Genomic DNA, 15,160 nt, shown 5'->3' with positions numbered 1-15,160 from the left:
AAAGGAAAATATAATTTTAGGGTATAATAAAGACAAAAAAAAAAAAGAGAGCGTGAAGGCACGCTCCAAAAAAGAAAGTGGGAGAATGGTTGAAAAGGAAAAGGGGAATATGTCATTAGAGAGAGGAAGAGAGAGAGAGAGAGAAGTGAGACAGAGGGCACGCAATTTAAGGCACCTCGTTATCACCATTCCTCAGACCTATTTTCATATCCAATTTCTCTCTTCTTTTTTTTTTCTCTTCAAATACAAATACAAATTAGCTCAACATACCATCCTACTTCACTACCTATTCCTCTAATTTTATTTCCATATCTCACTATTAACACATCCAAAACAATCATTTTTCATACCCCAACCTTTTTTTAATTATAGTTTCTTTGCTTTATTATAAAATCATTGCTCTTAACTTGTTGAATAATTGATGATATCAACATGAAGCTAATACTTCAAACTTACCATACTCATTAAAAAAGGAAAAAGAATAAACTGGAGAAACAAAAAAGAAAACCTAATTGATTGTTGATGTAAACTTTAATTTCCCTAAAGATTTTAATCTTTTTTCTTTGTTCTTAAGAAAATTCATCATTCACTTGAAGAACAAATTCTCTTTTCCATACAGCAAAAATAATATAAGTTCCTTAATTTTATACTTGGCATTGCCACAAATGTTGGAAAAGAGAAACAAAATCAAAATCCAACATTTTCTAACCTCTTAAAAACTATTGCCAACTAAATTCTATTCCTACCTCATCCTAACCCTACTAATTACTATCTTAACTTTTAACTTCCATCACCTTTCTAACCTAAAGAAAAAAAAAAAAAAAAAGAAAGAAAGGAAAATCCCATAGTAACTAATACCAAAAAAGTACAATCAAGATAAAAGACAGTTTCCCTTCCCTAATTCCCCCCCCTAAGCTCATTGATTCCATAGAGCAAACATTGGAGCATGATGATGACCCAACGTTACATTCATTTGCCTATTTTGATCCCCCTCTTCATACTTTTCTTCTTGCATTGAAAAATATCCTTGCGGATACTGATCTCCTCCCCCCACACCGACCCCAACCCCAATCCCAGCAAACTCCTCATTGTTTCGCACTGGGGAGCACTTCGTTGATGCATCTATCGTTCTATTGCTCGAACCCATCAAACTCAAATCGTTGTCCATCTTTGCTACATTCTCATGGTGTTGATTACTATCATCTGCAACAGCGTTGTCACACCAAACCATGTCAGCCAACTCGTGGTGACTCTCAGCACTGCCATCCGTAATGGCCATGAGAGGCTGTGAGGACGATGATGGAGAAGCACAAGTGGTATAGTCTTCAGTTGTTGAGGGAACACCGTCCTTTAATGGTGATCGTTTCGCAAGGTCCCCAGCAATCAAAGTCGAACTAGAGCAAATCCTCTTTACGTCATACCTACTAATGTCGAAATTTGTCACAGCACTCGTCCCCCTAAACTTGATTGCTGCAATGTCGTAGGCCTCCGCCGCCTCCTCTTGTGTACCTTTAGGAAACAATAATTCTAAGGAAAAAATAATAATACAACATATCGCACAATTTAATTAAATTAATAATTATTACTTACTAAATGTCCCAAGATACAGATCTTTATTTCCCGCTACTCTTCCTATTCTAGCTTGCCACCTTCCATGTTGATGATGTCTGTCCCCCCCAAAAAAAAAAAAAAACACACATACACACATTTAAAGAACAAACCAAACAATCTTAATAGACAATGAGTGAAGAAGAAAGGAATTTTTGAAGCATTCATTAAACTAATAGTAACTGACAAGTAGACAAGTAAGTTAATGTGAAAGGAAAGAAAACGTTCAATTAGTTAAATTTATGTTTGTTTTGTTTGTTTTATTGTTATTATTTAAATATGTTGCCAATGATAATTGAAAAAGACTGCAGCTGGGGCAACATGCAATAAAAACAAGAGAAACTCCATTATTAAAGTTGCCTTTTTGGTTTTGTGCCATACCTTGTAACTCCTCTGTACATTGAGGCTCCTCTTGAGAATCCACTACTTTTCCTGTTTACCCAAAAAAAAGGGGTAGTTCATATATCTCAAACAATATCGCAGATGGCCCGACGCCGATCGAACAAATTATCAAAGAACTTTTCTTGTATAATACCTTCTCAAATTGGCTACGAACTCTTGTCTGGTCATGTTCTTCATTTCTTCCAGCTCGCTTTCGTAAGTGCTCAGCTAAATCCCAAAAATTCAGAAAAATATAAGAAACAAGAAATTAATCATAGTAGACAATATCATATCATAAGTAGAAAGAGTTTCAACTTACAGGAAAATTTATATGTGTTGTTGATCCCCAATATTTTAGTGCAGCTAGATCATAAGCTCGCGCTGCTTTCTCTTCTTTATCATAACCCCCTGATTTAAACAAGAAATATATTTAATGAATCTGTATTTCACTTTTGTGAGTGTGTGTTGAAAAAATGGAATAATTGCTATGTTACAAATAATAAAGGAAATGGATAGAGGTAATAATATGGGTTGTAGAATCTTTAATGATATGGGTGGATTAAATAACAACATAATAATTAAAAAAGAAAAAAAAAAAAAAAAAGGAAAATGTAGGTCCATAATATTTAGATAAATAATGAAAGAGAAATGGTGGAAAAGGGAGCTAGCTCTTCACCTACCAAGATAAACTGCATAATTCCATATTTCGTTGATGTGACCAAATCAGATCCGCCATTCCCACCAACAATTTTTGCACAAAATACATCAAAATTGTTAGTTTATAACAATTTAAAAAAGCACTAATCGAAAATATTTATAAATATAACTAAATATCCATTCATTTGGGTAGACTGCCATTCCCACCACCTATTTGAATAGTCAAGTTTCAAGTTCAGATTTTGAACACAAAGTTAGTGTTTATTTATATAGTTCTTAGACTCTCAAAAGTTTATATGGTAGGTAGGTCACTGTGTTTATCTCTTAACTTTCAAGATTTATTTTTAAAATTTTGTCTACTAGATTTATGACAATATTTGAATTAAAAAGAATTAAAGGTATTTATAAAATTGAGCTTTATTTTGCTATAGAAATTTGGATTTTGTGTTTAGATAAATTCAAAGAAAAATTAGAAAATTTATTGACAAAATATATAACATTGAATGTTAAAAACCTAAATAAATACAAAAATTGAATTTCAGGACATGAAACATGAAGCATCCTCGTATACACATTTTCTTTTTCTTTCTTATAGAAAAAGTCATATTTTCTTTAATATATAATTAGAAAAATACACAAATTGGAGATGAACCTTCAACATATAATTTTCTTTTAGATAGTTAAAATAATAATAATAAAAAAAATTCCCTAATAAATTTATTTTAATTTAGTAGTAAAATAAATAAACAACATTAGAAGAGAATAAAAATAAAATCTTCAACTGTGTTTTTTTTTTTCTTTTTAAAATTTTATCATTGTAAAAAGTGGAAAAAGAAACCTGTAGAGAGGTGTTAATTCTTTTTTTTTTTTTTTTTTTTTTTTTTTTTTTTAATTTATTAATTACCTTGCCTTCCCTTCCTTGTTTGTCCCTCTTTTCTACAGCTGTTATCCCATAAATGTGCCTCATACCTTCCTGTCCATCTATGCCTACATCCAAAATCCCCAAATACTCAAATCAAAATCAAAATTAAAATATTATCCCATAAATGAATTTTTCATCTTACAAGAAATAAAAAAAATAAAAAAGAAGGTACCTTGTGACACCGCGATACTGGGAGGTTCTTTGTCCGAAAGTATCAATGGACTTTCTTGGTACGGGTTCTTTAATAAAAGCCTTGGCTACAGTCATAGGCCGTTTCCGGGAATCAGCAGCCATATGGGGCGGCGATGGCGACGGAGGTGAAGTCAATGAAGCTATGTCGTTTTGAGAGTTGGCTGGGCTCATACCCAAAGAAAGAGATTGAAACGACCCGCACTCATTTTGTGAAGTAGCTCCCAACCAAGACTTGTCAATTGCATTCGTATTGTTAGGCGTTAGAGATTGATGGGCTTGGTAATTGTAATTATCATCATCCTCATTATTATTACTATTATTGTTGGGTTGAATAAAGCCGGCGCCGTTGTTACTATGGGTTTGATCATTTGGCGGTGAGTTTGAATAGCAATTCCCCAAGAAGTCCTCAAGTTTTGGACTTCCCTCTTCATTTTCATACGATCTCCAATCTTAAAAAAAAAAAAAAAAAATAATGATAAATACACAAACACATACACCGACACACGATTATTATTTTTTTTCTAAAAAAAATAATGTGCAGTGTATCTTTTTGGTGGGGATTGATAAGAAAGAAAAGTACCGTGGGGAGCGGAGATACAAAGAGTTCCATCGGAGCGAAGAGGCATGAGATGGGGGAAGGCGGCGGTGTTGGGTTGTTCATCGGCGGAAGGGGTGGAGGAATCATGGATTCTGAGATGAGGAGTAAGAGAGAAACCCAACCAATTACTCATAATAAATATTAATATTAATAATAATTGTGAGAAGGGGTTTTAAATGGTAGAGAAGGGTGTGGGTTGGAGTTGGAAAGAAGGAAGGAGGAAGACATGAAAAATCGTGATAATGGGAAGGGGACATTGGTATATATCTATTTATTTATGGGGATTTGGATTTTGGGGGCATTGGGGGGATGTATTATTATTATTATTTATTTATTTATTTATTTATTTATTTATTTATTTAACAAACTAGGATGACGAGAATTAAATTTTCTTTTGAAATAAATAAATAAATAAATAAAAATAGAGAGAAAGAAAAAAGAAAAAAAAAGAAAGAGAGGGCTGAGGGTTGTTTCCTTTCTGCTCTGTTGCTCTTTCTCGTCTTTATATTCTCAGCTCTGTTCTGTGTTCTGTAATTGAAAGGCAAAACCCATTGGAATTCGTACCTTTTTTTTTTCTTTTTCTTATTTTATTTTGTTAGTTTAATTTTTTCGAGGCTAAAACTCTAACATCATCAACCGCGGACATGAGTTTTATTACACCTAACCTACGGTCAAATTCACACCTCAAATATTACTAGAGATAATTGTATAAATAACAAAATAGTAAATAACAACTTGAAAAGTAGCAAATCTCATAAATCTTTTGATTTATAGCAATGTTGCCGCCGCAAACTTTTGTTTGACATATCATGAATACATTGTATTCGTAAACAACATTCAATTTTTGATAAATCTTAACTAAATATGATATTTTCGTATGTGAGAAGATTGCACCAACATCTCCTACAAATATGATTATAATTTCTATCTGATTTTCAGATTTTTAGGATTTAAATCAATTAATTAACAATTTATTTCTATAATTCATAATATATATATGTTTAATAACGATTTGAATTTAAAATTTAGATAATACTTCTAAAATAATGACAAATATAAATTCAATAAGTTTGGGTTCTTTATATTTCATGGTATTTATCAAAATTTTATTAAATGATACATAATGTATATTTTTTAAAACAATTTGAATTTAGATTTTATATGATCAATTTGAATTCAAATCTTACCTAATATCTCTAAAATAATCACAAAGATAAATTTTAATAATAATTTGAGTTTAAAATTTATTAATTAATTTTTTTATAACAATTTTGAAGGAAATGTGCGAATTTGAAATTTTAAATTAAAATTTTATTAGTTTTAGTATTTTTTTTTGCACAACAGCTAGTTTGATATAGGAAAATATTTTGTCAGTTTTAATTTTTTTATAATTTCCAAATTTATTTATTTATTAACAAAAAATTAATAAACTCAATTTAATCCTAAATATTTTATTGAGCTCCTTGAAAATATTTTTATGATTAGTAAATAAATATATTTCATTAACTTGAAAATATTTATTTGGAAAATATAAGAAAAGTATACATTTGAATATATTTAATTTGTTTAATTAGTTTTATTGTTTATTTTTTCTTAATTTAACAAAATCGGTTTATTTGTTAAATCGGTCAGGTTTGATTGCGTTGATTTTCTATAAAGTTACAATATATTTGTACATACTACATGACAATATTATTCTTTCCATATATTATTCTTTCCATATTAGATACACAATATTTGACAGAATGTATAAATATGTTGTTGACACAATTACATTGTAATTTATGCTTTTAAATAATGTGATAAACTATTCGCTTTATATCATGATCACATATTCAAATATTAATATTTATTTACTCATATAATCATATACTTTTCCGATCCAAAAAACTTAACATTGAGATGGATTTGTTACAAAACCAAGAATAAGAACAATTTCCTAAATAGTGTCATTGAATCACAGTTGTTTAACTAACCTAACTTTATAATAACCAATAGAATTAAGGTTTTCCAAACATAGTATATGTCTAGTATGAATGATGAAATATGAACTAAAATTAATTAAACAAATACGAGTACCTCAAATTGAATATATAAAATAATGAAATATGTGGATACTTGATTCGTCATCACTTGATTGTGATGTGCTAATTGTTCATCATCGTCGTCTATGAAGTCATCAACAACATGACGTACAACTGGTCTTTCAACCACTACAGGATCAACATTAGCTCACAGAGTGTCATCCTCAATGTGTTCATCTGCAGGATGTCCCACAATGATTTCCAGTACATTTAGTTGCTCATTCTCAACATTCATCACTTTGGACACGTCCCATATACGACCGCGTGAACAACTATTCAATTGGTACTATTTTTTAGGTCCTCTAGGTAAAATACTTATGTGCCTACGTCGGGAGAATGACCAGTTCCTCGGTGAACAAAAAACAAGACGTATTAATTGATTTGTATCCTAATTCCACGTGTGTCCTACGACTTTTGTTGTTGTCAGTGTCAAACCACTTACACTTAAATAGCCAAACACGTCATCCCATTGGATATTGAACGTCCAACACTTCATCTAAAACACCATAGTAGTTGTTGTTGCCACTTTTAGTGCCACTGCTTTCACCAATTACCATGACTCTATTATTTTGTGTTGTTTATTGGGAATCACGCTCTACCATGTGAAATTTCATCCCACCAACGATGCATTCATTATAAGACCAAACGTCAAGTGAAGATCCCATCACAAGTGAGAAGAAATTATGAGAAAGATTTTCTCTCTCATGCATTTCTATCAACGAAAAGTGGTGCAATAACTTATGCATAATTTTTTCTCTCTATTAGGACTAACATTGTACCAAGACTTACCACAAATTCTAAAATATTGCAAATCGCCAAACTCCTTCTAATACAATATACAGTCGTACTTACACGCATAAATAGTCTCGTATCTCAGGCCTAAGTCATGCAATTTTCCTTTGGCTTTGTAGAATAAACTTGGGATAGTAGTACTACACATTGGAAACTTACATTTTAACAGTTCTAATAATATGTCGAATGATTTGTTACTTCAACCGTTGAGAACCTTAACATGCATCAGCTTAACCAAAAAATTTAGGGAGGAAAATTTTGAACAACTAAGGTATAGCTCACTACGTTCTTCATTTAATAAGTCTTGAAATATGTTTGTTGTCTCTTGTTCTATAATTACCCCAATATTAAACGATATCTCATTCTCCAAACCTTCCTCCGTTTCCTTTTCGTGTTTAATCTGAGCTTGTAAATTATTAAGCATACCAAAGATTTCATCTTCTTCATGAAAATGGTTACTACTAGTTCTTTCATCAGAGCTTTCTATACTTCTATGCAAGGTCACAGACTCTTCACACCCATTCTGTATAGAAGGGGGATATTCCAATTGTTAATAAATGTCGCTCCACACCGTCTAATGAGTCCCAATTTGAGTTCATACATCTCTCTATACTCAACCGAGAACTTATTCCTAAGTTTCATCCAACCATTGTCCATTGTTAAATATCTAAAACATAAATAGGTTTGATTAGTTGTATATTCCTCCTCTCAAACCCTAATCTTACTCCCATGAATAAGCTTATGCCCAATCTCTTAAATTTTTCACTAAAGCTAAGTTTAAACTACAGAGGTTACCATAACTGCAGGATAGCCAGAACTAACTAACCACAAATAGCTTCAATTTTTACAACCTACTGACCACTTCCAACATACTTTACAAGCTACCTAACACTTCAAACCCCTAAAACTACTAACAAATTTAAAACTAAGTATGCACTAAAGAGGTTACCATAACTACAGGATAGCCATAAGGAATCAACTAGAAATTACTTCAGTTATTACAAGCTACCTAACAGTTCCAACAAACAAAATTCCCCCCCCCCAAAAAAAATATTTCAATACAACCCCCGCAAATTCAATTAATATAACAAATTCAAATTTAATCACAATCTCGATTTCCATTTAAAATTAATTTAAATCCTACAAACAATTCAAATTCAAATTCAATATTAAACCCTAAAACTAATTCAAAAATTAAATCCTAAAACTAATTTAAAATCTAAATCCTAAAACTAATTAAAAATCTAAATCCTAAAACTAATTCTAAATCGAAATCCTAAATCCAAGTATAAACTAAAACTAAAACTAACTAACCAAAAAATAAACCAAAACTAAAACTAACAAAAACTTACTAGAATTAGGAGCGGCAACGACATGCGACGATGAACGGTGGCAAGCACAGTGGACTTCTATTCTCTTCTTCTCGATCTCCCTCTTTGTTTTTTTCTCTTTCTGTTTTGTGATTTACAGAACTGAAAGGAATTTTTTTATCGGAAAACTCCCAACGCATCACAAAAACGTCGGGAAAACCTTTATTCTCGACACATTACTAATGGCATCAAGAATAAATCCTCTTATTCCTAACGTATTACGTATCGGGACTACTTGTTCAAGTTCCTGATGCCATGCAACAAGCGTCGGGAGAAACAAGATATGTTGGTTTAATTTTTCTTTTCCCTCGAGGTTGTGTGTGATCACGTCGGGACTGGTTTATATTTTGTCGACGTTCTCGTGCAGGGCGTCGAAAAAGGTGAAGTAATTAAATAAAAATTTCATTTTTCTCGACATTATATAGATCGACGTTGACAATATTGAAGCTAGTCCCAACATTTTTCAACTTTACGTCGAGGAAAATGAAGCTTTTATTTAAATGTTCCACCTTCCCTGAAAAGTAAGTGTTAGGCATCGAAGATGTTCTAGCCTTCTCCGACATCGTTAACAATACATCGAGAATGATTCATGTTTTCGACGTATTCCTGATGATGTTGGGGGAAGCCTTTTCCCTAATGTTTTTTCCCCAATGATTTTTTATGTGTAGGGAGAGCCCTAATTTCTTGTAGTGCAATTAATGTAATGTACTATTTGTTACATTATAATATAAAATTTTTATGAGAGAAGTTAATATTTGAATATGATTCAAATAATAATATAAATGAGATTCATAACTAAATTATAGGTTAGAATTAATATGGATTCGATTCATGTTAGAACTATAATTCATATGAGAGATCTAAACCCTTGGTTATATTATACATGATATAATATAAAGTTTATATTATATGAGATATAATATGGTTTAAGTTTATATTAATTTTATATTATTTTAAAGGGAGTTATTCTAAGTGAGGGAGAGGGAGGGAGTTATTTGATAACTTCCCCCTATATGACATGACCGAGCTATAGAAATACTCTAACACTCCACCTTTGTCATATATTTCATACACCACACTAGATAGATATCATATTCATGAAGGATGATTCACTTTCAAGATGCATTAGTGGTGAAATGGTAGATACGCGAGACTCAAAATCTCATGCTAAAGAGCCTGGAGGTTCGAGTCCTTTTCAAGGCATAATGTTGAGAATACCTGTTGAATTGGAAGGAATAAGTTTGACAACGGATCATGAAATCTTGGCAATCTTCTCTATCTAATGAATGGGAGTCCCCTTTAAAATCGTCTGCCCTGCACCCACCTCCTGAATATATGCTTTAACAGGAATTAAACAAGGGTAGATTGATACAATAGATAAAGTACATTACATAATCCGTTTTAGGATGTTTATCAGGCTCAAGAACTTAGCAGGATCAACAAGTATCATTAGAGAAGGACGGTGTCTATCGGCATTACGACATTTTCAGGCTAAGAGCAGGTAGTCTGAAAGGGAGTGACGAAAACTCTGAAACTTGGACATGCAGAAGCAATAACGCAATCCCCTAAGTTGAAGATGCATAAGTAGCTACATAGCATCAAGCTTGGAGATGAAGGAACCATAATGCAATCCTTGAACTTGAATGTAGAGAAGAAACAATGCAAACCTCAAACTTGAGATGGAATAAGCTCTATGCAGTTTGATAGTCGAACTTGAAGATGGAGTGTTGAACTTTAGGTGAGTGATGCTCTTGCAAGCATCTAACTTTACAGTGTCTTGCTCCTAGTGTGACACCTCTTTGATTTGTTGTATTGTCCCCAACAGATCATCTTCAACCCTACGTTGACATTCTTTAATAAGAATGATCACTATTAATCTCTTAGTATCATGCTTTATGTGGTTATGAAACTACTTTTTTGCTTGTGTGTACTGTACTTAAAATTTATTTTAAGTTGTCTACATAATCTAGTAGGGATTAAGTCATATTGTAGTTTGAATTTTTTTGTTTCTTTTGTTACTAGATTGAACTTAAAGTCTCCTTCAGTTGCCTACGTGCCCTTAAAAATGGAACAAGTCATAACATAGTTCAACTATGTTTTTTTTGTCATACTTCTTTTTTTTTTTTTTTTTTTTTTTTTTTTTTTTTTTTATATTTAATAGCTCATATTTTCATTGAGAACTTGTTCATCTCCTTCATTTGTTAGATTGGTGAATATGATAATTTTTGGCTTTACCCTCACTGAACCTTCTGTATATATGTAACAAACAACTTCCTTTTCATCTGTGAAAGAACACAACTGTGAATCTTTTTGTTGTTATTTTCTCCATAAAATGGTTTTCCTTTAAATTTTTCATGCTTCTTTCATATTGATTGCGTGTCATCTTAAGACAACCAAAAGTAGATGTTGAAGGTTGATCTTACTAAATATGGAGATACTTAGCCATTTGAAAGATGAAGTTCGAGTGGAAGTAGAAGTTGAACATTGATTTTCTTCTTTCATCGTGACCATACTTAATCTTTGAAAGACTGAAGATCGAGTAGTCGAAAGTTTGATACGATCAAAGACAATAGTTTTTATTGATTTCCTTTGAATTGTCGACTTCTTCCGAAGATGCATGACTGTTGTCAACTTTTGCTATGCTGACAGTATGACATGTAATGAATTCTAATACTTCATTTGGATGATCATCAATAAAGTTTCTTGGGAGGAACTTATTGGAAAGGACTTATTGGGCTTGGCCCAAATAGGAAAGCAACAAATCTTTGTCCCGCATTGATAAATCTTGAAGTGGGAAGAGGATATATATACTTAAGCCTTGAAAGGGGACTACAAACTGAGTAAGTGGTGATAGTATAACCCTGCCCCACACGCGCGTCGTCGCCGCCGTTCGTCCGGTCGTACGGACGGGCTCGGGCAACCGCGCTTGCGCGAAAAATAGGAATATAATTTTATTTCTATTTTTCCTTTAATTTTTTGCATTGGTAGCTAAGACACGTGTAATTTATTTACACAGTCAAGGCGTTCGACGGACGTGGCGCACGGTCGCATAATTCAACGTTCGTCATGAAACGTGTTCATCCAACGTTCACTCTTTGCCATATTTTTACGATCTTTACTCGCGTTCTCTCCTTCTTGATAATCGTTCTCCTCCACACACTGCCTTCTTCGCCCCTCTATAAATTGGAGAGAACTCATTCCATCATTCACACAACAAAAACATATTCACTTCAACCTTCTCCTCTCTTCCTCTCGTTTTCACCCTGCGTTCTGAGCATTTACATAAGCCCTTTGTTTCTATTCCCTGTGCTTACGAGTGCACGTTAGTACTTGAAAGCTGTATTAACCTTGGGGAGCAACCGACATAACAATTAGCACCACGGTCAGTCGAACTTGCTTTTAGGGCAGTGGTTCGTCACGGCACAACAATTAATCTGATCGACCTTATTTTCTAACAATTTGAAAGAAACTATGTCGATCAAGACCTCCAACAAAATCCTACCTGACCTGTCTAAACTTGAGCCACTTGATGGAACAAATTACCGCTGTTGGTCCAAAAAATTGTTGATCTTCTTTGAGCAACTAGAAGTTGATTATGTCTTCACTACAGATCTGCCGTCCTCTGATCCCCCAGCTCACATCAACATCTTCTGATCCAGAATCATCTACAGGGCCTCCTACTACTGTCGCTATCACTGATCAAGTAAAGAAGGATTAAGTGATCGATCTTGAAAAATATGCAAAGGATAACAAGACCGTTTGTGGACACCTGTTAAACCATATGTCAGACCTGATGTTCGATCTGTTCGTAGCCCAAAATCTGCCAAGGACATCTGGAGCACCCTAGAATCACGGTATGGAGAAGATGATGCTGGATGAAAGAAATATGTGGTTGGAAAATGGCTGCAATTCCAGATGACTGTCGACAAGCCAGTCGTGGAACAAATACATGAGTACGAGAACTTGGTGTGAACGTCCTGTCTGAAGGCATGAAGATGTGCGAAATACTTCAAGCAAATGTCCTGCTGGAAAAGTTTCCTCCATCATGGAATGACTATCGTAATCATCTCAAGCACAAGAAGAAGAATCTGAGCTTTAGGAACTCATCAGTCACATGCGCACGGAAGAAGCCAACAAACTTAAATTTTAGGAGGCTAACTTAGTCGAATCTTCTATTGTAAATAGAGACATAACCAAGCAGGAAAAAGGGCATAAGGGGAAAAACTCAGAGAAAAGACAGTTCAAGGCTCCTGGGGGATAAATTAAGAAGAAAAAGCTGGTCTGTTACGTGTGCCGAAAGGAAGGACACAAATCATACCAATGTAACCAGAGGAAAGGGAGACCAAGTCAGAAACCAACACCTCAAGCCAATCTAGCAGAACAAGACAGTGAGATCATAACAGCCATAGTAGAGGCCAATCTGATAGAAAATTAGATGGACTGGATTCTCGATACTAGAGCCTCGAGACACTTCTACACCAATCGTGAACTTCTCCATGACTACGAAGACACTGCCGATGGAGAATGCGTGTTCATGGGAAACTCAGTCACTGCAGGAGTAATCGGGAAATGGAAGGTTATTTTAAAGTTAACTTCTGGCAAAACTTTATCCCTAAGTAATGTTCTATATGTCCCTTCCCTACGTAGAAACCTGGTGTCTGAGAGTCTGTTGAATCGGGCTGGGCTTAAAATTGTACTATAAGGTGAAAAAGTTGTCCTCACCAAAAACGGAGATTTTATCGGTAAGGGATATCTGTCTAATGGTCTGTTTGTGCCAAACAAAATTTCCATAAATGCAAATGCTTCTAGTTCTGCCTACGTGATTGAATCTGTTAACTTATGGCACGGTAAACTAGGACATGTGAAGTTTGCATCAATTAGGAAACTTAAAGACTTGAGACTTATTAATACTTCTGAGTCGCATGAAACTGGTAAATGCCCCATTTTTGTAGAAAGTAAATTCCATAAAAAACCTTTCAAACCAGTTGAATCTAGAACTACTGATCTGTTAGAATTAATTCACTCAGATCTAGCCGATTTTAGAATCACTACTAGTAGAGGTGGTAAAAACTACTATGTATCTTTTGTTGATGATTACTCTAGATTTACAAAGATATACCTGATAAAAACAAAAGATGAAGCTGGTAGTATGTTTTTAAAATTTAAGGCAGAATCTAAAAATCAGTTAGTAAAAAAGATAAAAAGATTAAGATCAGATAGAGGTGGTGAGTATTCTGATAAAACTCTTAAAGAATTTTGTGGGTCAAATGGTATTATCCTTGAATTTACTGCTCCTTACTCACCACAACAAAATGGCATAGTAGAACGAAAAAATAGAACTCTTAAAGAAATGATGAATGCCATGTTATTAAGCTCCGGTCTATCTGATAATATGTAGGGAGAAGCCGTGTTGTCTGCGTGTTTTGTTCTTAACATGATTCCCCACAAAATGCTAGACAAAACTTCCTACGAACTCTGGAAAGGACATGCACCAAATCTTTCCGACTTGAAGGTCTGGGGATGTTTGACTAAGGTACCATTTCCTGCATTGAAGAAATCTACGGTAGGATCTAAAACCTTTGACTGTATATTTATCGGGTATGCTCAAAATAATGCTGCATATAGGTTTATGTGTTTAAATGATAAAACTATAAATGAATCTAGAGATGCAGAATTCTTTGAGCATGTATTTCTGTTAAAGCAATCATTGTTTGCTCCTAGCCTATCTAAAAGAATGCATGGTTCTGAAAACCCTTCAATCGTTAGTGAAACATCTGTTTCTGAAACTGTTAATAGTTCAAACCTAAGACGTGAATTAGAACTTAGGAGAAGTAAAAGACAGAGAACTGAGAAAAGTTTCGGTCCAGATTTCCTAAGCACTTTCATAGTGGAAAGGCGTGATGAAATTGACTGTAACTTCACAAACTTGTACTTAATAGATGAGGATCCTAAAATTTACCAAGAAGTGCTGAACTCTATAGAGTCAAGTATGTGGAAAGTGGCCATTAAAAGTGAACTGGATTCATTCACTGGTCACGAATCATACATGGGACCTAGTGGACCTTCCTATGGGAAACAAGCCAATTAGATGTAAGTGGATCTTCAAAAGAAAAACAACACCAAATTGATCAAGAGAAAGATACAAGGCTAGATTAGTGGTAATAGGGTATACCCAGAAACAAGGCATTGATTATTTTGACACATATTCCCGTGTGTGTAACTAAGATAACCACAATTATGGCCTTGATTGCATTAGCCGTAATACATAACCTTCTTATTCACCAAATGGACGTAAAAACTACTTTTTTAAATGGTGACTTAGAAGAAGAAATTTATATGACACAACTAGAAGACTTTAAAATTTCTGGGCAAGAAAACAAAGTTTGTAAACTGAGAAAATCCCTATACAGTCTCAAGTAAGCTCCCAAGTAGTGGTATGAAAAGTTTAATAATACGTTGATAACCAATGGATTTAAAATAAATTCCTTCGACACGTGTGTTTATTCAAAGGTGTTTGGAGCTGATTGCATATTAATATGTCTATATGTTGATGACA

General features: G+C 33.6%; 1 protein-coding gene across 1 annotated transcript; it reads right to left on the bottom strand.

The window, feature by feature from the left end:
• Nucleotides 1–625: 625 nt before the first annotated feature.
• Nucleotides 626–4,634, bottom strand: LOC103501989 (AP2-like ethylene-responsive transcription factor AIL1). The gene is made up of 9 exons (XM_008465776.3): nucleotides 4,341–4,634; nucleotides 3,741–4,209; nucleotides 3,551–3,633; nucleotides 2,670–2,678; nucleotides 2,309–2,397; nucleotides 2,144–2,217; nucleotides 1,990–2,040; nucleotides 1,591–1,667; nucleotides 626–1,509 (listed from the first exon to the last, which is right to left on the bottom strand). Exons 1-9 carry the CDS (start codon nucleotides 4,489–4,491, stop codon nucleotides 917–919), a joined length of 1,596 nt encoding a protein of 531 aa, XP_008463998.2. The 5' UTR covers nucleotides 4,492–4,634; the 3' UTR covers nucleotides 626–916.
• Between the last annotated feature and the right edge of the window lie 10,526 nt (nucleotides 4,635–15,160).

This window comes from Cucumis melo, chromosome 4 (assembly GCF_025177605.1).
Source record: "Cucumis melo cultivar AY chromosome 4, USDA_Cmelo_AY_1.0, whole genome shotgun sequence".
Taxonomy (NCBI): domain Eukaryota; kingdom Viridiplantae; phylum Streptophyta; class Magnoliopsida; order Cucurbitales; family Cucurbitaceae; genus Cucumis; species Cucumis melo.
Note: the sequence above shows the minus strand (reverse complement) of the source record. Positions and strands in the feature narration are given on the sequence as shown.